Raw genomic sequence first — 17,146 nt, forward strand, 5'->3', positions numbered from 1 at the left:
AAAATCTATCCAATGTATGTGTGAATCTCAACAACAAGTTTATTCTCCATTTATGTACTGATTTCAGCATCACATTGCTCACCCTCTATCTTGCAGGTTTCTTTGTTCATCGAGAAATTCATTCGATCGTTTAAGCGGATATTTCGTGCTCAGATAAAAACAATACTTTCCTGTTGACTGTTGTAAATGACCCATTACTAAACTTTTTATGTTTTTTTTTTAAAAAAATCAACTCTCTATTTTTCAATCTCCTCTCTTAGCGATCAAAATGATGACACTAGTGAGTAGAAAAGTATTATAACATAACTATAAATGTTGCTATAATATGAAGTTTCAATAGGATGAATCGCACCCAAATTTATAAATTTGTTATAATTAAACTCTATTGTTATAATATGATTAGCAACATATTACGAATTGCACTAACAACTATTCTTACGATCAAATTTCCGAACTATAACAATGAATACTGTTGTTACATTTCACCCAAATTTTTTGACTCTATATAATTCGTAAACTATAATATTGAGCATGAAAATTTGTTTTAATTTCTTTTTTGATAAGCAAAAATGATATGAGCCGAGGTGAGCCCTTAGTCATACCACAATGACATCAATGTGGGAATTTTACTTTATATATTGTCTAAGTTGCCACGAGATAGAGGCTGCATTTAATGAACTCAAGTACAAATATAGTAGCAAATAAAATCACACCTAGATAGATCATTTAGCTAAAAAGGAATTCGACTCCTCAAGATCATTTTAATTCAAGATTAAATTATAAGTTTGGTCCCTGACATGAATAGGGAAAGTAAACTCTTTTCAAGCATGTCAAAAGAAGGAAAAAAAGATGGGCACATAACCTGTTAAGTGCTCTACGAGAACTTAGAAGGAATAGAATACCCATATTCATGTTTAACTTAAGTGATTTAAATAAAACTAATATGTACCAAGTTTATCCATTCATAGTGATTTGTAATATGGATCCCTTAATTTTAAAACTAGTCTAAAAAGTCCATAAACTTTTTATTTTGTACAAATAGATGCCACGTTGAATAATTATTGAATAGCGAAAGTTAAGTTTAATTTAATTTTTCTAATTTAAATTCTTTAACATTTTTCATTATTTTGTAATATTTTATGTCCATGTCATTAATGCAATTACTTTGGGATGGGGAAAATAAATTATTTTTACAGTTGTATAATTTTCACATGCGATCAAAGTTTAGAGTGTAATTTGATAAAATTAAAAAGTTAGCTAAAAAATTGATACACCGTGTCAAATTTAACTATTGGGTGTCATCAACGTCAATTAGAATAGTTCAAATATATTATAAATCGGTCTATTTTCCTTTCATAGTCGGATCGTTAACTGAATCATTTTGGTGTATATAAATATACATTAATTTTGGTTGGAATTTGGGACCCAGACGCCAATTGGCAGCTGTGTCGGCATCCCGCGCTGTAGCTTTTCTTTTCTTTTTTCTCTCTCTCAAATCCCCATGTGAAAATGATTCACTCTCTCTCTCTATCTCTGCGTTTGTCAGTTCTTCTTCCACAGGAGCTTCATCCCCATGCCATGGCTTCGCTCCTTCCAGTTTCACTTCCAACTCCTACTCTTCTTCGCTGTTCTTCTCTGCCCCGCTCTTGCAGGTGACCCCTACGTCTTCTTCGACTGGACTGTCTCCTACATCGCTGCTTCTCCTCTCGGAGTTAAGCAAAAGGTTTCTCCTCCTCCTTCGTCTTCTCTTTCTTCTGCAATTTTCGGCTTGTTTGCCGTGTAATGTGCGAGAATCGGCTTCAGCTCTTCGAGGAACTGTAGGAATTTCGAAGCATTTATCCTGGAAGAACTGATTGTTCTAATCATGTCGGTTAGGTAGTTCTGAGTTTTTGTGCTTGTTTGACATGTAACGTGTGGGAATCGGTTTCAGTTTTTCGAGGAATTAGGAATTTCGAAGTGTTTATTTTAAGAAGATCGGTTAGGTAGTTCTACTTTTTCCTCACTTGGTGGAAATTGTGCGCTTCTATTGTTCTAATTCTATGTTGTGGAGGCTTTTTTTTTTTTTTTTTTTTGAGCTTGTTTGCTATTTGAAGTTCGAGAATCGGTTTCAGTTTTTCGAGGAACTGATGGAATTTTGAAGCATTTGTCATAGAAGAACTGATTATTCTAATTATATCGGTTAGGTAATTCTAATTTTTTCTCACATGGTGGAAATTGTGCGGTTATAGTGTTCTAATTCATTGTTGTGGAGTTTTCTTGTTTTCTAGCTTGTTTTCCATCTAGTGTGCGAGAATCGGTTCAGTTTTTTCGAGAAACTGTTGAAATTTCGAAGTTTTTATTCTAGATTAACCGATTATTCTAATAATATTGGTTAGGTAGGTAGTTCTAGTTTTTCCTCACATGGTGGAAATTGTGCGTTTCTACTGTTCTAATTCACTGTTGCGAAGTTTTCTTGTTTTGAGCTTTTGGCTTTAGTTCTTCGAGAAACTGTAGGAATTTGAAGCTTTCATCCTAGAACTTAGAAGAACTGATATTCTTGGGCTATCGGTTAGGTAGTTCTAAATTTTTCCCACATGGTGGAAATTGCGCGTTTTTATCATTGATTGATTATTTGTTGTGGAGTTTTCTTGTTTAGCAAAGGGAGAATATTCAGATTCCGTTTTACTTCTTAATGTTTTGGCTTCAACTTTTCTCTTGATTTGTGGTCTTGTGGAATTAAATTGCAAATTGCAAGATGTTTTTTCTTTGTCTCCCGTTACTGTCTTCATATTTTCTGTAATGATAATCACAGGTCATTGGGGTTAACGGACAGTTTCCTGGACCTGTGCTCAATGTCACTACAAATTGGAATGTTGTTGTCAATGTTAAAAATGACCTTGATGAGCCTTTGCTTTTGACATGGTATGGACTAAATTAGTTAAATTTCAAATTTAGTACCTAACTTTGAAGCCTATTTAGTTCAAAACCCTTACAAATTTTTAATTATGTCTCTGAAGTTTAAATTGTGATTCTATATTGATGTGCATATTTATTAGACAAATGTTGTTGATTATCTGGCATGACGTGAAAAAAAAGATGGTAAAAGCAGACAATCGGACAAAATAGAGTGGCACTATCTGAAAAAAAAAATTGATATGTTGCTTAAAAGAGAATGTATGTTGTACGTGCCACCTTATTTTGTTTACTACTTTCTTATGTTATTTGTCGGTTACCTCGTGCCAAATCATTTAGTGCTAATTCAATAGGCTTGCCACATCATTATTTTGTAATTTGTTAGCAGTGTTAATGGTAACGGCTACATGAAATCACAATTTAAAGTTTAGAGTTATAATTAAAACCTGTTAAAGTTTAGAAATTAAAATTGTAATTTAATCATATAATGTAGCTAGTTGTCGTAGTAGTGATTTTATTGTTTATTATAATTCAGGAATGGTATACAACACAGAAAAAATTCTTGGCAAGATGGTGTTTCTGGGACTAATTGTCCAATCCCTGCTGGATGGAACTGGACCTATCAGTTTCAGGTCAAAGATCAGATAGGGAGTTTCTTTTACTTCCCTTCCTTGAACTTCCAGAGAGCTGCTGGTGGATATGGGGGAATCATCATAAATAACCGAGACGTTATACCATTGCCCTTTCCAGTGCCAGATGGAGATATCACAATTTTTATTAGTGATTGGTATACTAAGAGTCATAAGGTTGGTCTTAAGCCTGATTTGGTTATTTCTTTTGCTGGTGGTGATAAATGGGTTCTAACCCTACCTTGCTTTTCCATTCTCTTTGATGATGATAATGCAAAATATAGGAATTGAGGAAGAATGTTGAGAATGGGATTCACCTTGGTGTTCCTGATGGTATCCTCATCAATGGAGAGGGTCCTTTTCGCTTTGATAATGCTCTTGTTTCTGGTGGCATTCCTTTTCATACAATAAATGTTGAACCTGGTAAGTTTATTGCATTTTGTCATGGATTTTTCCTTTAATATGTGATCGAATTGATCTGTTTGTATGAAATAGTTATTCTTGTTTTATTAAAAATAAGAAACCAGCTTTTATAAGGAAAATTATGTACAAAAGGAAGGGCCTATAGAAAAGAATAGTATAGACAAAGAAGCAATCCTGAAAAGGAAAATATAGAAAAAAAAATTTATGAGAAACTGCAATGATGAGAATAGTTTTAAAAAAAAAGAGGATAATACAAAATATTCCCAATAAAGACATTGAGAAAAAAGGCATTGATATGCACTGCATTCCAACTCAATATTTCTCTTTGCCTCTAAAGGTTCTTCTATTTCTCCCAAGTCGTAAGTCAAACAAAATAGTGTAGAATTTTGCTTGCCAAAGAACCGAACCCGTATATGGAAACTGAAAGGAGGATCACCTCCTGGCTCCTTTATCATGTCCCAACACCCTCTTGAAGGATTCAAGTAGACTCCAAACACGTCTAAGCATCTATTCCAGAATCCAGAATTTCATTATATGATGGTGACTTCGAATTACATGATCAAGATCCTTCATAGACATGGACTACTTACATCACGCACCACACACTACTAGAGGTCCAAAACCATGTTTGAACTTCGGATGAAGTTCATGGTGTTTAACGTCCTCAAAGAAACCAACCAAGCATTAAACCTGGTCTTTTTCGAGATTTTAGCCTTCCAAATCTAGTTGAACAAAGGGAAGACGAGGATTTGGTTGAAACACTGAATGGGCCAAAAAAAACTTACCAGGAAAGGTACCTCAAGGTTTGATAATCCACTTACAAAAATCATTGGATGTTGGGGAAGGCAACCCCTAGTAACCTCAAAAGAAGATTAGCAAAATCTTGAGACAAAATTATATAGTGGAATTATCATTAAGAATTAAAACAGAGTTGACACACCCTTGTTTTCTAAGGTAAAGATTAAAGTGGTGGGGAAAGAACTTGGTGAGAATCTTTGACAGGGAGATTGATAGATGGGCTGCCCTCACAGAAAAATTAGAAGGGGTGATTCTAAGTCAGGGCAGAGACAGGATTGGGTGGAAAGCTGACAGCAGAGGTATGTTTTCAGCCAAATCAGCCTTCTTGGCCATCACTTCTCCTCCGAGGAAGCTTGAATCTCTACTGCCTCTCACATCTGGAACTTTAGGGTGCCAAAGAAGGTCAAATTATTCCTTTGGACCTTGTTTTACAGAGGCATCAACACGGCTGATAAGTTGCAGAGAAGATCTCCTCATTGGACACTTTCTCCTATAGTTTGCCATATGTGTTGCAAGGATACCGAAACTATTGACCATCTATTTTTGCACTGCCCTTTTGCCCTCCAAGGTTGGAATTCTGTGGCTGCTGCTTTAGATTTCTCTTTTTATTTTCCTAGAAAGATTGATGACTTCATCACAGAGGGCTTTGGTGGTTCTACTCTTAAAGGGAAACCTTTCGTTCTTTGGAACTGTGCGGTGAGAGCTCTCCTTTGTCTCCTATGGAAAGAAAGAAATAGTAGAATTTTCGAAGGAAAAACGGCCTGATTCTTTTTGTGATAAAGCATACGGCTTCTTGGTGGGCAACAATCCACAAGAAGGTTTTTTGTAACTACAGTCTCTTTTGATCATACAAAATTGGAAATATGTGATTGTATAGCTTTTCTTTTGGGAGGGTTCTCTCTACCCTCCGCCTTTAGGCTGTACCACCCCCCTTGTTTTGGGAGTTTTTTGAATATATTCCCTTATGTTTCGCATCAAAAAAAAAAAAGGAACTTGGTGAGAATCATTTTCATTACCAATCTATAGATCTTCCTAGAAGCAAATGCGAGCCAATGGAACACTAACAATTTAATGAAACTGTTAAAGCTGGGATGCAATGGGTGATAGCTTTTCAAGGATTTCTGAATGTGCCAAAATCAATACTCCAAGGACTGAATTTCAAAATTGGAACACTAGAGTTCTTCGGAACAGTGCAGTGCAGTGAGTGCGACTGTCTGAATGATTTGGAAAGAAATAAACCTTTGAGTTTTTTAAGACAAAATGATGGTAGATGATTCTTTATTTATTTTGTTCATAGTATACAACACTTGGTGGCTTCTTGGTGGAGCTCATATTACAAAGATTTCTTTTGTAATTTTAGTCTTTCCATGATCATTTGAAATTGGAAGGCTTTTATAAACTAGTAGTCTATTGGGAAGGGTTCTCTCTGCCCCTAGGCTGTATTCTTTTGTGTTTTGAATACAGCCTTCTTTGGTTTATGATAAAAACAAATGGAACACTAACGTTTGATTTTCAAACTGATAATGGTTTGAGGAGGGTTTCCTCTACCTTCCGCCTTTAGGCTGTTTCTGCTCTTTTGGGCTTTGGTTTATTAATTCCATCGGTGTTTCTTATAAAAATAAAAAAAAAAAAACTGATAATGGTTTGAGTGGGTAAATGTAGTAGTTAGGACTTAGGGTTTGGACTCCTTTTCAGAGTTTTATTTTTTTTAATGCACTTGTATTTTCTTTCATTTTTCAAGCTTGGTTTTTTATTTAAAAGAAAAAAAAGATGTAGTAGTTTAATATGTTATGTGTCTTGGAAATTCCTTTAACTACCGAATATAGCTTCGTCTGACAAAAATTCCTAATCTCAAGAAATTGCACAAGACAACTGTCACTATTTTTGCACGAATCAAATCAAAGATGCAACATAGCTTTTGCTCTACCTTCTTCTTTGTTATTTTTCTCAGGGGAAGGTGATCGAATCCTATGTTCTCCAACATCCCAGTAATATAACTCCAAAACTTAGACTTCTACTCTTAAAAAGCACAATGCTATTACAGGCGGTTTTATCATTGATTGAAGAATGCTTAAAATGCCTTTAAAATTTATCAGACAATCTCAACTTTGATGACAATTATTTTAACTTCGGAGTATCCAGCCCCACCAATCCCAATGGAGTTGTATGGATAGCTCATGAGGCCATGTTAGGGTAGAATTCTTCTATCAATACTCTGGTTCTAAGTTGAAAAGAGTTATAAACCGATTCTTACCATGTTCTACTTTGATATTGTGTTAGTCTTAGTTCGATTAACGAGATTCTCACTGTCCCTGTCTAAAAAATATTGTGTTAGTCTTAGTTCATTGAGATTGATTTTCAATTCTTTACCTTTTCTCAACAAATCTTGAAACTAGCATGATATAATCTTAGGAGGACGGATGAGATTTGATTTTTCTTCAGGATCTTCGGAAGTTTTAAATGTTCTATTCCTTGAAATACCTTGAAAGTCTCTGCACTGTTTCGTGTTTCCCATTTGTGGCAAAATAACTGCAACATAGGCTTCTACATTGTGTTATTCACCAAAATATCATTTTCAATTATTTCATCTGTGTGCATATCGCACAAACTTGTGTATAATTAAAATTTCTCTGGTATTTTAATTGATGGCTAAACTTTGAAAATTAATCTTAACCAGGGAAAACATACCGCCTCCGAGTGCACAATATTGGAATCTCGACAAGCTTGAATTTTAGAATACAAAATCATGACTTACTTTTGGTTGAGACTGAAGGGTCATACACAGTTCAGCAGGCTTATGCAAACATGGATATTCATGTGGGTCAGTCATACTCATTTTTGGTTACAATGGACCAAAATGCTGGCAGTGATTACTATATTGTTGCCAGTTCTAGATTTCTTAATTCGTCACCTTCAGCTGGAACTACGGGAGTGGCTATCTTGCACTACTCCAATTCTCAGGGACCTGCTTCAGGTCCTCTTCCTGATCCTCCTAATGAATTGGACTCATTTTTCTCAATGAATCAAGCAAGATCAATAAGGTTGTAGTTAGTTACATGTCCTTTTCTGTTAACGGGATATCTTTCCTATCCCACCATCATGAATAAAAATAAAAGAAAAAATAGGAGGCTAACAATTTTGGTCTCTAAACTTTTGGGATGGTATATATTTAGTACTTTAAAAAGCTTCAAATAGGTCCTTAAACGTTTAATTTTGTCTAATAAGTCTACTGCTAACTCTATTAGTTTAATGGTGATATCACCAAATGTCTGAAGGAATGCATGCATCACGTAATCTTTAATGTATCACAAAATGTTAAACCGATAGAGTTACCAATAGAGACCTAATCTATTAGACGAAAGTTTAGGGATCTATTAGAAACTTTTTAAAGTACAAACACAACTTTGTAAGGTAAAGAACCTTTTAGAAACTTCTTGAAGTACAAAGATTAAATTGGCACAATCTTCAAAGTTTGGCAACCGAACTTAACGAGGCAAATAAATAAAAGAAAATATGGAAACATCATTCATATCATCTTTTGCCTTCCTTGTATGGTGGAAGATATACATGTTTTTTCCTCAATTTTCATAGCTTTTGGAATCAAGTAAACTATAAATGGAAGAACTTTGCTTTCCCTTGAATCTTATTTGTTTCCTAATTGGTCCCGTGCACACAATTGCTTCGTTTTACATGGTTGTCTAATGATGATTGGTTGGTGAATGTTTTGAATTGTTCTCCTGTTTAGATGGAATGTTTCTGCTGGTGCTGCCCGGCCAAACCCACAGGGATCATTCAAGTATGGTCAAATCACTGTCACAGATGTATATGTGATAATAAACCGACCTGCAGAGCTTATAAATGGGAAATGGCGAACGACCCTCAATGGCTTATCATACTTTGCGCCTTCAACTCCCCTTAAGCATGCTCAACAATTTAGCATCCCGGGCGTTTACAAACTCGATTTTCCTACTAGATTCATGGATAGGCCTCCCAAACTTGACACTTCTCTCATTAATGGTACTTTCAAAGGTTTTATGGAGATTATCTTTCAAAATAATGATAGAAGTGTTCAGACCTACCATTTGGATGGCTATGCATTTTTTGTTGTTGGGTGAGCATTGAGCTTCCATATCCTTTACTTTGTGATAATTTTGGGGACTTCAAATTTAATTGAAATGTTCCCTGTTTATGTTGCAGCATGGATTTTGGAGTGTGGACTGAAAATAGCCGGGGGACTTACAATAAGTGGGATGGTGTTGCCCGCTGCACAACACAGGTAACTCTAGTCCCATATTATATGTTTTTGTAAAGGGAAGAAACAGAAATGGTTTGAAACAAATTACGAAGCATCTGCTTGGGGCTTGTATGAAAATGACATAATGGTAGAACATAGAAGGAACAAGCAAATATGGAAAGATGATGGATCATGGCAGGAGAATCATATAATTCTCTTTCCTATTTCAATTAAATCTATCAAATGTAAATCTCCAAATATCTAAACTAAAATCCAGGTTTCCATCATCATCATTTAGAAATACCTGCCACATCATTGAGTTCCATTCTAACAATTGTGAGGGTGGGAGATTGAATCATCGATGTTTGGGATGAATTTTATCCATTGAGATATACTCGGTTGGGATGGTGATATGTGTCTTATTCATTAAGATATATTTGGATGGGCTTAATTATTCTCGATTGGAGTCCTTTCTTATGAAGTTATTATTTTTTGGCAGCTCTAGCATTTTGTGTTGACTTGTGTATTTGCAGGCTTCTTTTATTATTATTATTATGTTTAATATAACAACGGTATATTAATCAAAAGAAAGGAAATACTCTTCTCATTTTTTCACAAATGCTCAAATATTTCAACTTAAGAATTATTCAAATAATGACTTTAAAAACAGAGAACCAAAGATTTAAAGTTTCCAAATAATAACTGAAATCTAGCCAACGGGGACATGATTCTGTCTGAACTTTTTAGTGGAATGATGTTTTCTTCAGTAATATGGACATTCAGGCCTACTACCCCATCACGTTGTCAACTGGTTTGTAGTTTTACTAAGCAGATTATACTATATAGATGCTCATAGCATTTCCTTCCATGTTTCAAGGTCTTCCCCGGAGCTTGGACCGCAATTCTAGTGTCCCTTGACAATGCAGGCATATGGAATCTCCGTGCCGAGAATCTTGACTCGTGGCATTTGGGCCAAGAACTTTATGTGAGCGTCGTAAATCCAGAGGTCGACAAAAGTGAGCTACCTATGCCTGAAAACACCATTTATTGTGGCCTTCTTTCTTCCTTGCAAAAGTAAGTTGTTGCCTCAGTCTCTTCTTGTTTCTAATAGCATATCATTTCATTGGATTGACATAGAACTTGTTAGATATCATTTTAAAAATTAGAATAAATTTTAAGTTTTATAATTTAAAAAGTATTTAAGAAGTCCTTTAAATTTTTAATATTGTGCCTAATAAGGTCTTTTAACTTTTAAATGTCTAATAAATCAAAGATGAATTAGATACACAATTGAAAGTCTAAAACCTCTTAAATTTCAGGGATCTATCCGACATTTATTTAAACTTCAAAGACTTGTTAGATATAAAATTGAATGTTTCTGGCCCGTTTTATAATGTTTCTGTTTCTTGTTTTCAATTTTACAGAGAAATCTAAGTATTAGACAATTATTTATGTTTTTTATTTCTTATTTTTTTAGAAATGTTCCTAAAAATTGTATAGAAATTTTGGAAAGAACACAATCAAGTTCTTGTTTTTTCTTCGTTTCCAAAATTTTTCAAAAAATAAATAAAAAGATATTATTTTATCATTCTCGATTTGTAAATAACAAGAAACAGTTACCAAATGCAATTATGTGGACACATGAAACTTTGGCGTGTTTGGTAATCTTTCCATTTTTTGTTTCTTGTTTCACAAAACTAAGCATTTGACACTATATATGTTTCTTGTTTCTCATTTTTTAGAAATATTCTTAAAATTGTGTAGAAATTTTAAAAACAACGAAAACAAGTTTCTTGTTTCTCGTTCTCATTTCCATTTTGTTCTAAAACATAAATACGAATATAGTTTATCATTCTTGAACTCATGGGTGTTGTGGTCATACCATTCTATTTTCTTTATTAAAAAGAGAAAACAGAAACAAGAAATAGGGATGTTACCAAACAAGCTCTTATTAGAGACAACCTTAAATGTTTGAAGACCGAACTTGTAATTTAACCGAAAAATAATTTCTTCTTATTCCTTCTTTTAGGGATCAATCCCAGAGATTCAAGTTCTCTGGTGTGGCATTCAGTGCTGACCCATTTCATCCAATTGTAGCCGTCTTAATCATGACATTATTGATGGCAACATTCATCCGGTAACAAACTCTGAATATTGTGTAGACAAACAGCTTTAATTCAATGTGGTGAATAGAATAGGATTATAAAACTATTTTGGTAATCTGAAAATTTTTAAGTAACTTGTGATTGCGAAAGAAAAAGCATTATTCATTGGAAGACGACGTGTCGATATTCTGTAATTAGAAAATTATGTATTCTTCACTAAAAAATAAATTTGATGTGGGCGTAATTTCAAAACTCATAATCTTTTGGTCAGAGATAAGTGTCAATTACTATTGAACTAAGTTCATACTATTTTGTAAAATTTTAAACCTTTTGCTATAAATGGTAATACATATTTATTTTATGCTATGTAATTACCTCGTAATAATATTTAAATCATGGTTTACTGGTCTATTCGATGCTTACATCTTCAATTTATTCTTTAGGGTAGTTTTGTATTGGATATTACAAATTTTACATTTTTATATGAAAATTTCAAGAGGTGGTAACTCAATATTTGCAAATATAATGACAAGATTGTGATTTTGCAAATATGGCAATTTTAAAATTTTTTTCAAGTACCTATTTAGACATTTTTATGTAATTCTTTTTTTACCTTTGCATATTTATCAATTTAATCAATTTTAGTCTTTTTGGTGAGTGAGTTTGTGTTGTTTTCTTTTTTCTTTCTTTCTATATATGTATGTATGTATCACAAATCTAGAATGTTGTTGCTATATTTACAATTAATCGGATTTGTTTGGCTCTATAGGCAAACACTCAATTTTCATAATGTGGTTTATTTTATTGATATACTAGTTAATTAAAAAAATCAACTATATTTTAAAAATGGATTTATTAAAATATTTGACGTTAATTTTACAATCTTATCACATGTTAATTAAGGTTTAGGGTAACATTTTTTGTCGGGGATTTTAAAAATGTGACAATTTTTACACTATGGCAGATTTTAGTTGATCTACTAATCAATGATTCTTTAGCAAGGTTTGCTTGTAAGGTGATTTCAAGCTTTGAATAATGATCTCAGCATACCTTCTAAATACTATTTTATGCACAATAAGATGGATGTCATTGATCTTGAATTGATTGTGTCGTTGTCATTATGGTTATATATGTTCTTTTTTGTTGGTTTTTACGGGAATACATATGAACCAGAGAGATCTGAGTTTCTAAATGATAATCTTAAGTCAATTAGATTTTGTCAGTTTAGATGATTATTATTTACTAAACATATTATATTTGGAACTAGAGAAAATTATAAACTTACTATAAATTTGATATCCTTTTTTATACGGATCAACTTGGCTCAACTTTAAATCTTAGGCAATAAATTTTCATCTAAAATTTGATTCTTAAATGAAAAAGTTGATAAATTGGAAGAGATAAAAGCTTTGTATCACACATTTGTTTATACGTGAATTTGAGCAATTCAACTTACATAAAATGTACCACTTAAAAAACGCTCGAGTGAATAAAAGAGAGAAAATTACATTTTTTTTAAATAATATTTCACAACATTGTTAAAAAAATCAACCCCATCATCTTGGACATATTTGGCAACTTGCTATCCAAGTGTTATTAAATCATTTAATGACAATGACTAAAAATGAGAATTTATTAAATTATAGGAGATGCAATCTCAATTTAAAACAGTGAAAATTAAATCCCTACCTAAAAATACTATTCTTTTTTTTTTATTTTATTGACAAATTGAGGGGTAATAATTCAAATTTTGAGACTGAGATTCGAGAAGCTTCTTGCTCTCCTCGAGGGTATCCGATTAGCTCACTCCATTGGATGTTTGCGTTTAATTGTTGAATCCGACTGTCAAAATATTTAATAAAAAAAATTATAATTGTAAACATTTTGGTCATAATATTTAATAATAACTCGCTTTAATTTTTGGATCTACATTCTTACACTTATCTTTGAAGTGTTTTATTTATGATCAAGTACTAAACTAAAAAACATCATACGTGTATTTTTTTCATAAATAACTTTAAAATAATTTCAAATATTATAATTTTGAGAGAAGAGTGCTTTTGCATTCCAACCTTTTAAACTCTATAAATTTATTATATTCATAATTAATAATTAATAATTAATTTAATATTTATAATAATGTATTAATGGTATAGTTTGTATATTAGTAAATTTAACCAGGTACAAAAGTGTTCAAAGATGTTTTTCCTTCATTCTCTCTTCTTTCTAATACAGTACAGGTATATTTCTTCACTATTAATTTTTACAAATTTAATTTTAGTAACCTTGAGATATTTTTAAAAAAAATAATCATTAGTTAGATTTTCGATAAAAATCAAGATATCATGTGAACTTGAATTTTAAGCCACATTAATCAGGATAGAAAACTTTATTTTACAAAAAAAAAAGTGGATAGATTTAATTTTTGTCGAAAATTTTAGGTAGTTCAGTCCAAAAAAAAAATCAAATTTTGTTCCATTTATCTTCTATTTGAGAATTGAAGAATTTAGAAAAAAAAAACATGTTTTGCTGCTTTATAGTTTATATTAATATTTCCTTTTATCATTTTTTTAGTACATACAGGTGGGGAGATTTGAACGGACAACCAATTGGTTAGAGATAACTGTATATATAAAAGATGGGATGAGGAAAAACTTTTTAGGTCAATTTTGCCTTTCTTTCATAACTCATTTTTATAAAAGTTTGATGACAAATTTGTCACTTACCTCCCTTACTTTCTTCCTCCCTCTCGTTCGGACCCCCACTTCTCCCATTTATCACCACCTCTACAAATTCCTTTTCTTAAATTCATTTTCTCTATCTTAATTCTCTCATTATATTTCTGTCACATTTACTCTCCATTCATTTTTTCTCCACCCTCCAAATGCATTACTCAAATTAACCTATTCAAATAACCATCTATCTTTTATTATTATTTATTTAATTTATTTTTTATTCCTAGAATTTGGAGTGTTTTTCTCTCCCCTCTCTCCTTTCTATATAATTAACTCTATGTACCATTTTTGTCCTCTCATTATAACTTTTTTCACTTTTCTTTTGATGGCAATTGTGTCATTTAAATACGAACTTTCCCTCTCTCAATTTAACTCTTCTCTCCATCACGATCTCACCCCTCTAAATTCCCCTATTTTCTCTTACTAATTTTCTCTCTCTTAATTTCTCAATGACTTTTTTTTAACTCCTTTTCATCTACCACATACCCTCTCTCAATCCTTTCATCTTCCTAATCCCCGCCCAATCAATATATAAATGTGTCATCTCTTTCTCATGACAACAAAAACTCAATAGGTGGTGGATGGAACAAAGTGGAAAATTTTCCAAGTGGTGTGAAGGTATGGAGATTACTTTCTTGCTCTAGCAACGACAATGACAATGCACATATGGGTGATCGAGAGGAGAATTAATAGCGAAGAGAAACCAAATTAAAGCTGAATTACATTAAGGCAAGATTAATGGAAAGTTGATGGCATTAGTTCGCTTTCCCCAAATTTATCATTGTTCAGATTGGAAGAAATTCTAGAGTACTGTGTGTCGAGATGATGGTCGATGGAATCGAGATAAAGCAAAATTCGATCCTTATCATAATTGGATAATGGGAATGCTTATGAGTTTGATTTTTATTTATTTATTTTTTTAAAGTGATGCTTTTGATTTATGCATGTGAAATGTTGTAATTATTTTTACAAAGCCAAAGTTCTGTCACTCTTACCTTTCTCTTTCATTCTAGAATGAACAAACTCAATGATTTAGCGTCACAAAATTTAACAAAGTTAAAATGTAATATAATAATTTATAATCAAGAAAATTAGAGGGAAATTAAGAACGTTCATTCATTAAAAAAAAACTTGCACGTTGGTGCTTTTTCATCTTTCTTACACTTCAAATAATTTGTAGCCTGCTTTCCATGCTAATCTTTCATCTTCTTCTTTTATTACAACAATATCATACATTGAATTCATACTATATATAGTCACTTTTCTTTCTTTAAAGGATAATATTATAATTTTAAAAAATACTATTTGTTTTACTTTAATTTAGAACTACAAGATTCTACGTGCAAGGCATGTGTTTCTTACCCGTATTAAAAATAAGGAATTACCGATTGAATAATATCAAAATAAATAGAATTATCTCACAAATCAAAGAAAAATATATATATTATGCTTAATATCTTGAGTTATCCTTATCAATTTTAATTATTTTCCTTATGCCAGTTGTTTTGGCTTTGTTGAATTACTTTAGGCTTATACCTCTTTCAAAGTTTGACAACATATATAATTTCGAATTAGAAATAATTTTATTAGTCAAATACATTAATGATCTCTCCCGAAAATCATAAATTTAAATTTTGACTTTCTTGTTTGAATTATAATACTTTAAAAAATCTATATACAATAACCTGATCATTTTAGCACAACTCAACTCAACTAGTCAAGATATTAATATCTTTATAGATCATAAGTTTAAATTCCTACTCATGTGTGGATTGTAGTATTCTACCTACTTAAGCATAGTTCAAATAGCTAAGATAATCGACATTTATATATCGGTATTAGTAAGCGTCAAACTGACAAAATTAACAATACCATACACAAAATTGAAAGCAGTAGAGGAACTTATTAGCAATTTTTTTGAAGTAACGGACCATATAGACACAACCATAAAACTTCAAAGAGTTGTGTCAAAAACATTCTAAAGTACAAGAACTAAATTGACGCGGTTATAAATATGAAAAAAAATTTCATAAACACTTTCATGTACATATATTCATCGTTATCAATTTTAATTTTGTTCTATCCCAAGGGAGCACGAAGCCTTGTAGTATCGCCTGCTATGAGGTCTTGTATTCAAACATTTGGATGAACTTAATACAAAAAATTCTTGATGTTCTCTTAGGTCCAAGCTTTTGGACGGGTGTGCGTGTTTCTAATTATAGGGGTAAAAGGCTAAAGAGCTATCGATTTTGAGTTAAACAAAAAATATTAATTGTTCTTTATTTTAAGTAGTTTTCTTTGCCAAATTGCTTGAAGCCTATGCTTTTTGGAGTGCTTTTAACTATATATATAATTATCAACTAAGTCAAGACATTAATTAAATTATTTGAATTTCATGATTCTAATTCTCACTTTATTGTTTGAATCCTAATACTTAAAATTTTATATAAACTACCAATTATTTATTTATTTATTTTCAGATATAGGAGTGCTAGATCCTGAACTTTAGTATGTAACAATTTAACTGAATTTAGTATGTAACAATTTAGTACACAACGATTTAGCTCATGCCTTAATAAATTTTATTAAAATGAAGTACTGATTTTTATCTTGAAATCAAAGAGATGAAGATTATCCTTGAATGTCTCTTCAATGAGGTCGCATTATATTTTCTTTAACCTAATTAATCAGCCCCGGGAGAGAATGGTGATGGAGATGTAGTGTGGTCTTCTCCTGTTCATCAACTCAAACCTCATTCTTCTACGGTTGGTGTTACGGATCAGCCCCACTCTTTAGGCCAACAACTTTGCTCATCATCTTCTGTCGATTGTCAGCCTGTACAGTTGACCTCAAAGGATTTCAGTCACCCGGTACAACATCTTTCTTCTCGGCGGCGAAACCATTACGTTGCCCTTAAGTCTTTTTAATCTACGTTACTACATATATAAGAAACCTTATTAAATCTTAACAAAAATTTCAAAATATGGACCACATGGTTACAAATTGCAAACTCAATAAACTAAATTATTAAAAATATTAAATTTCAAGGATTAAATCGTTTTTTATTGGTTGAGGATACGTGCTCCTTATTCTCAAACTGGCATTTAGGGACTAAATCATTACTCTACCGAAAATACATGGACCAATAATATTTCTTCTAAACGTTAATTTATTTTCACACTAAGTCAAATGTTCGAATTCACGCCCACCTAACTACTTGTAATATATCATTCCAAAAACATAAAAAAATAATAATAATAAAAAAAAAGCTCCAAATATAATTTGACATTTGAACAAAAGGAAAGGGAAGGGCTTGACCATGTGTATTAA

At 32.1% G+C, this 17,146-nt stretch overlaps 1 protein-coding gene across 1 annotated transcript; it reads left to right on the top strand.

Annotated features, from left to right (window-relative positions):
• The first annotated feature begins 1,464 nt into the window (after positions 1-1,464).
• Positions 1,465-11,447, top strand: SKS3 (SKU5 similar 3). The gene is made up of 9 exons (XM_022287921.2): positions 1,465-1,723; positions 2,792-2,901; positions 3,428-3,698; positions 3,806-3,944; positions 7,420-7,783; positions 8,488-8,853; positions 8,940-9,018; positions 9,854-10,050; positions 11,006-11,447. Exons 1-9 carry the CDS (start codon positions 1,574-1,576, stop codon positions 11,115-11,117), a joined length of 1,788 nt encoding a protein of 595 aa, XP_022143613.1. The 5' UTR covers positions 1,465-1,573; the 3' UTR covers positions 11,118-11,447.
• The last annotated feature ends 5,699 nt before the right edge of the window (positions 11,448-17,146 follow it).

The sequence above is a fragment of the Momordica charantia genome (assembly GCF_013281855.1).
Source record: "Momordica charantia cultivar OHB3-1 chromosome 9 unlocalized genomic scaffold, Mcharantia_2.0 BLBB01000009.1, whole genome shotgun sequence".
In the NCBI taxonomy this organism is placed as follows: Eukaryota; Viridiplantae; Streptophyta; class Magnoliopsida; order Cucurbitales; family Cucurbitaceae; genus Momordica; species Momordica charantia.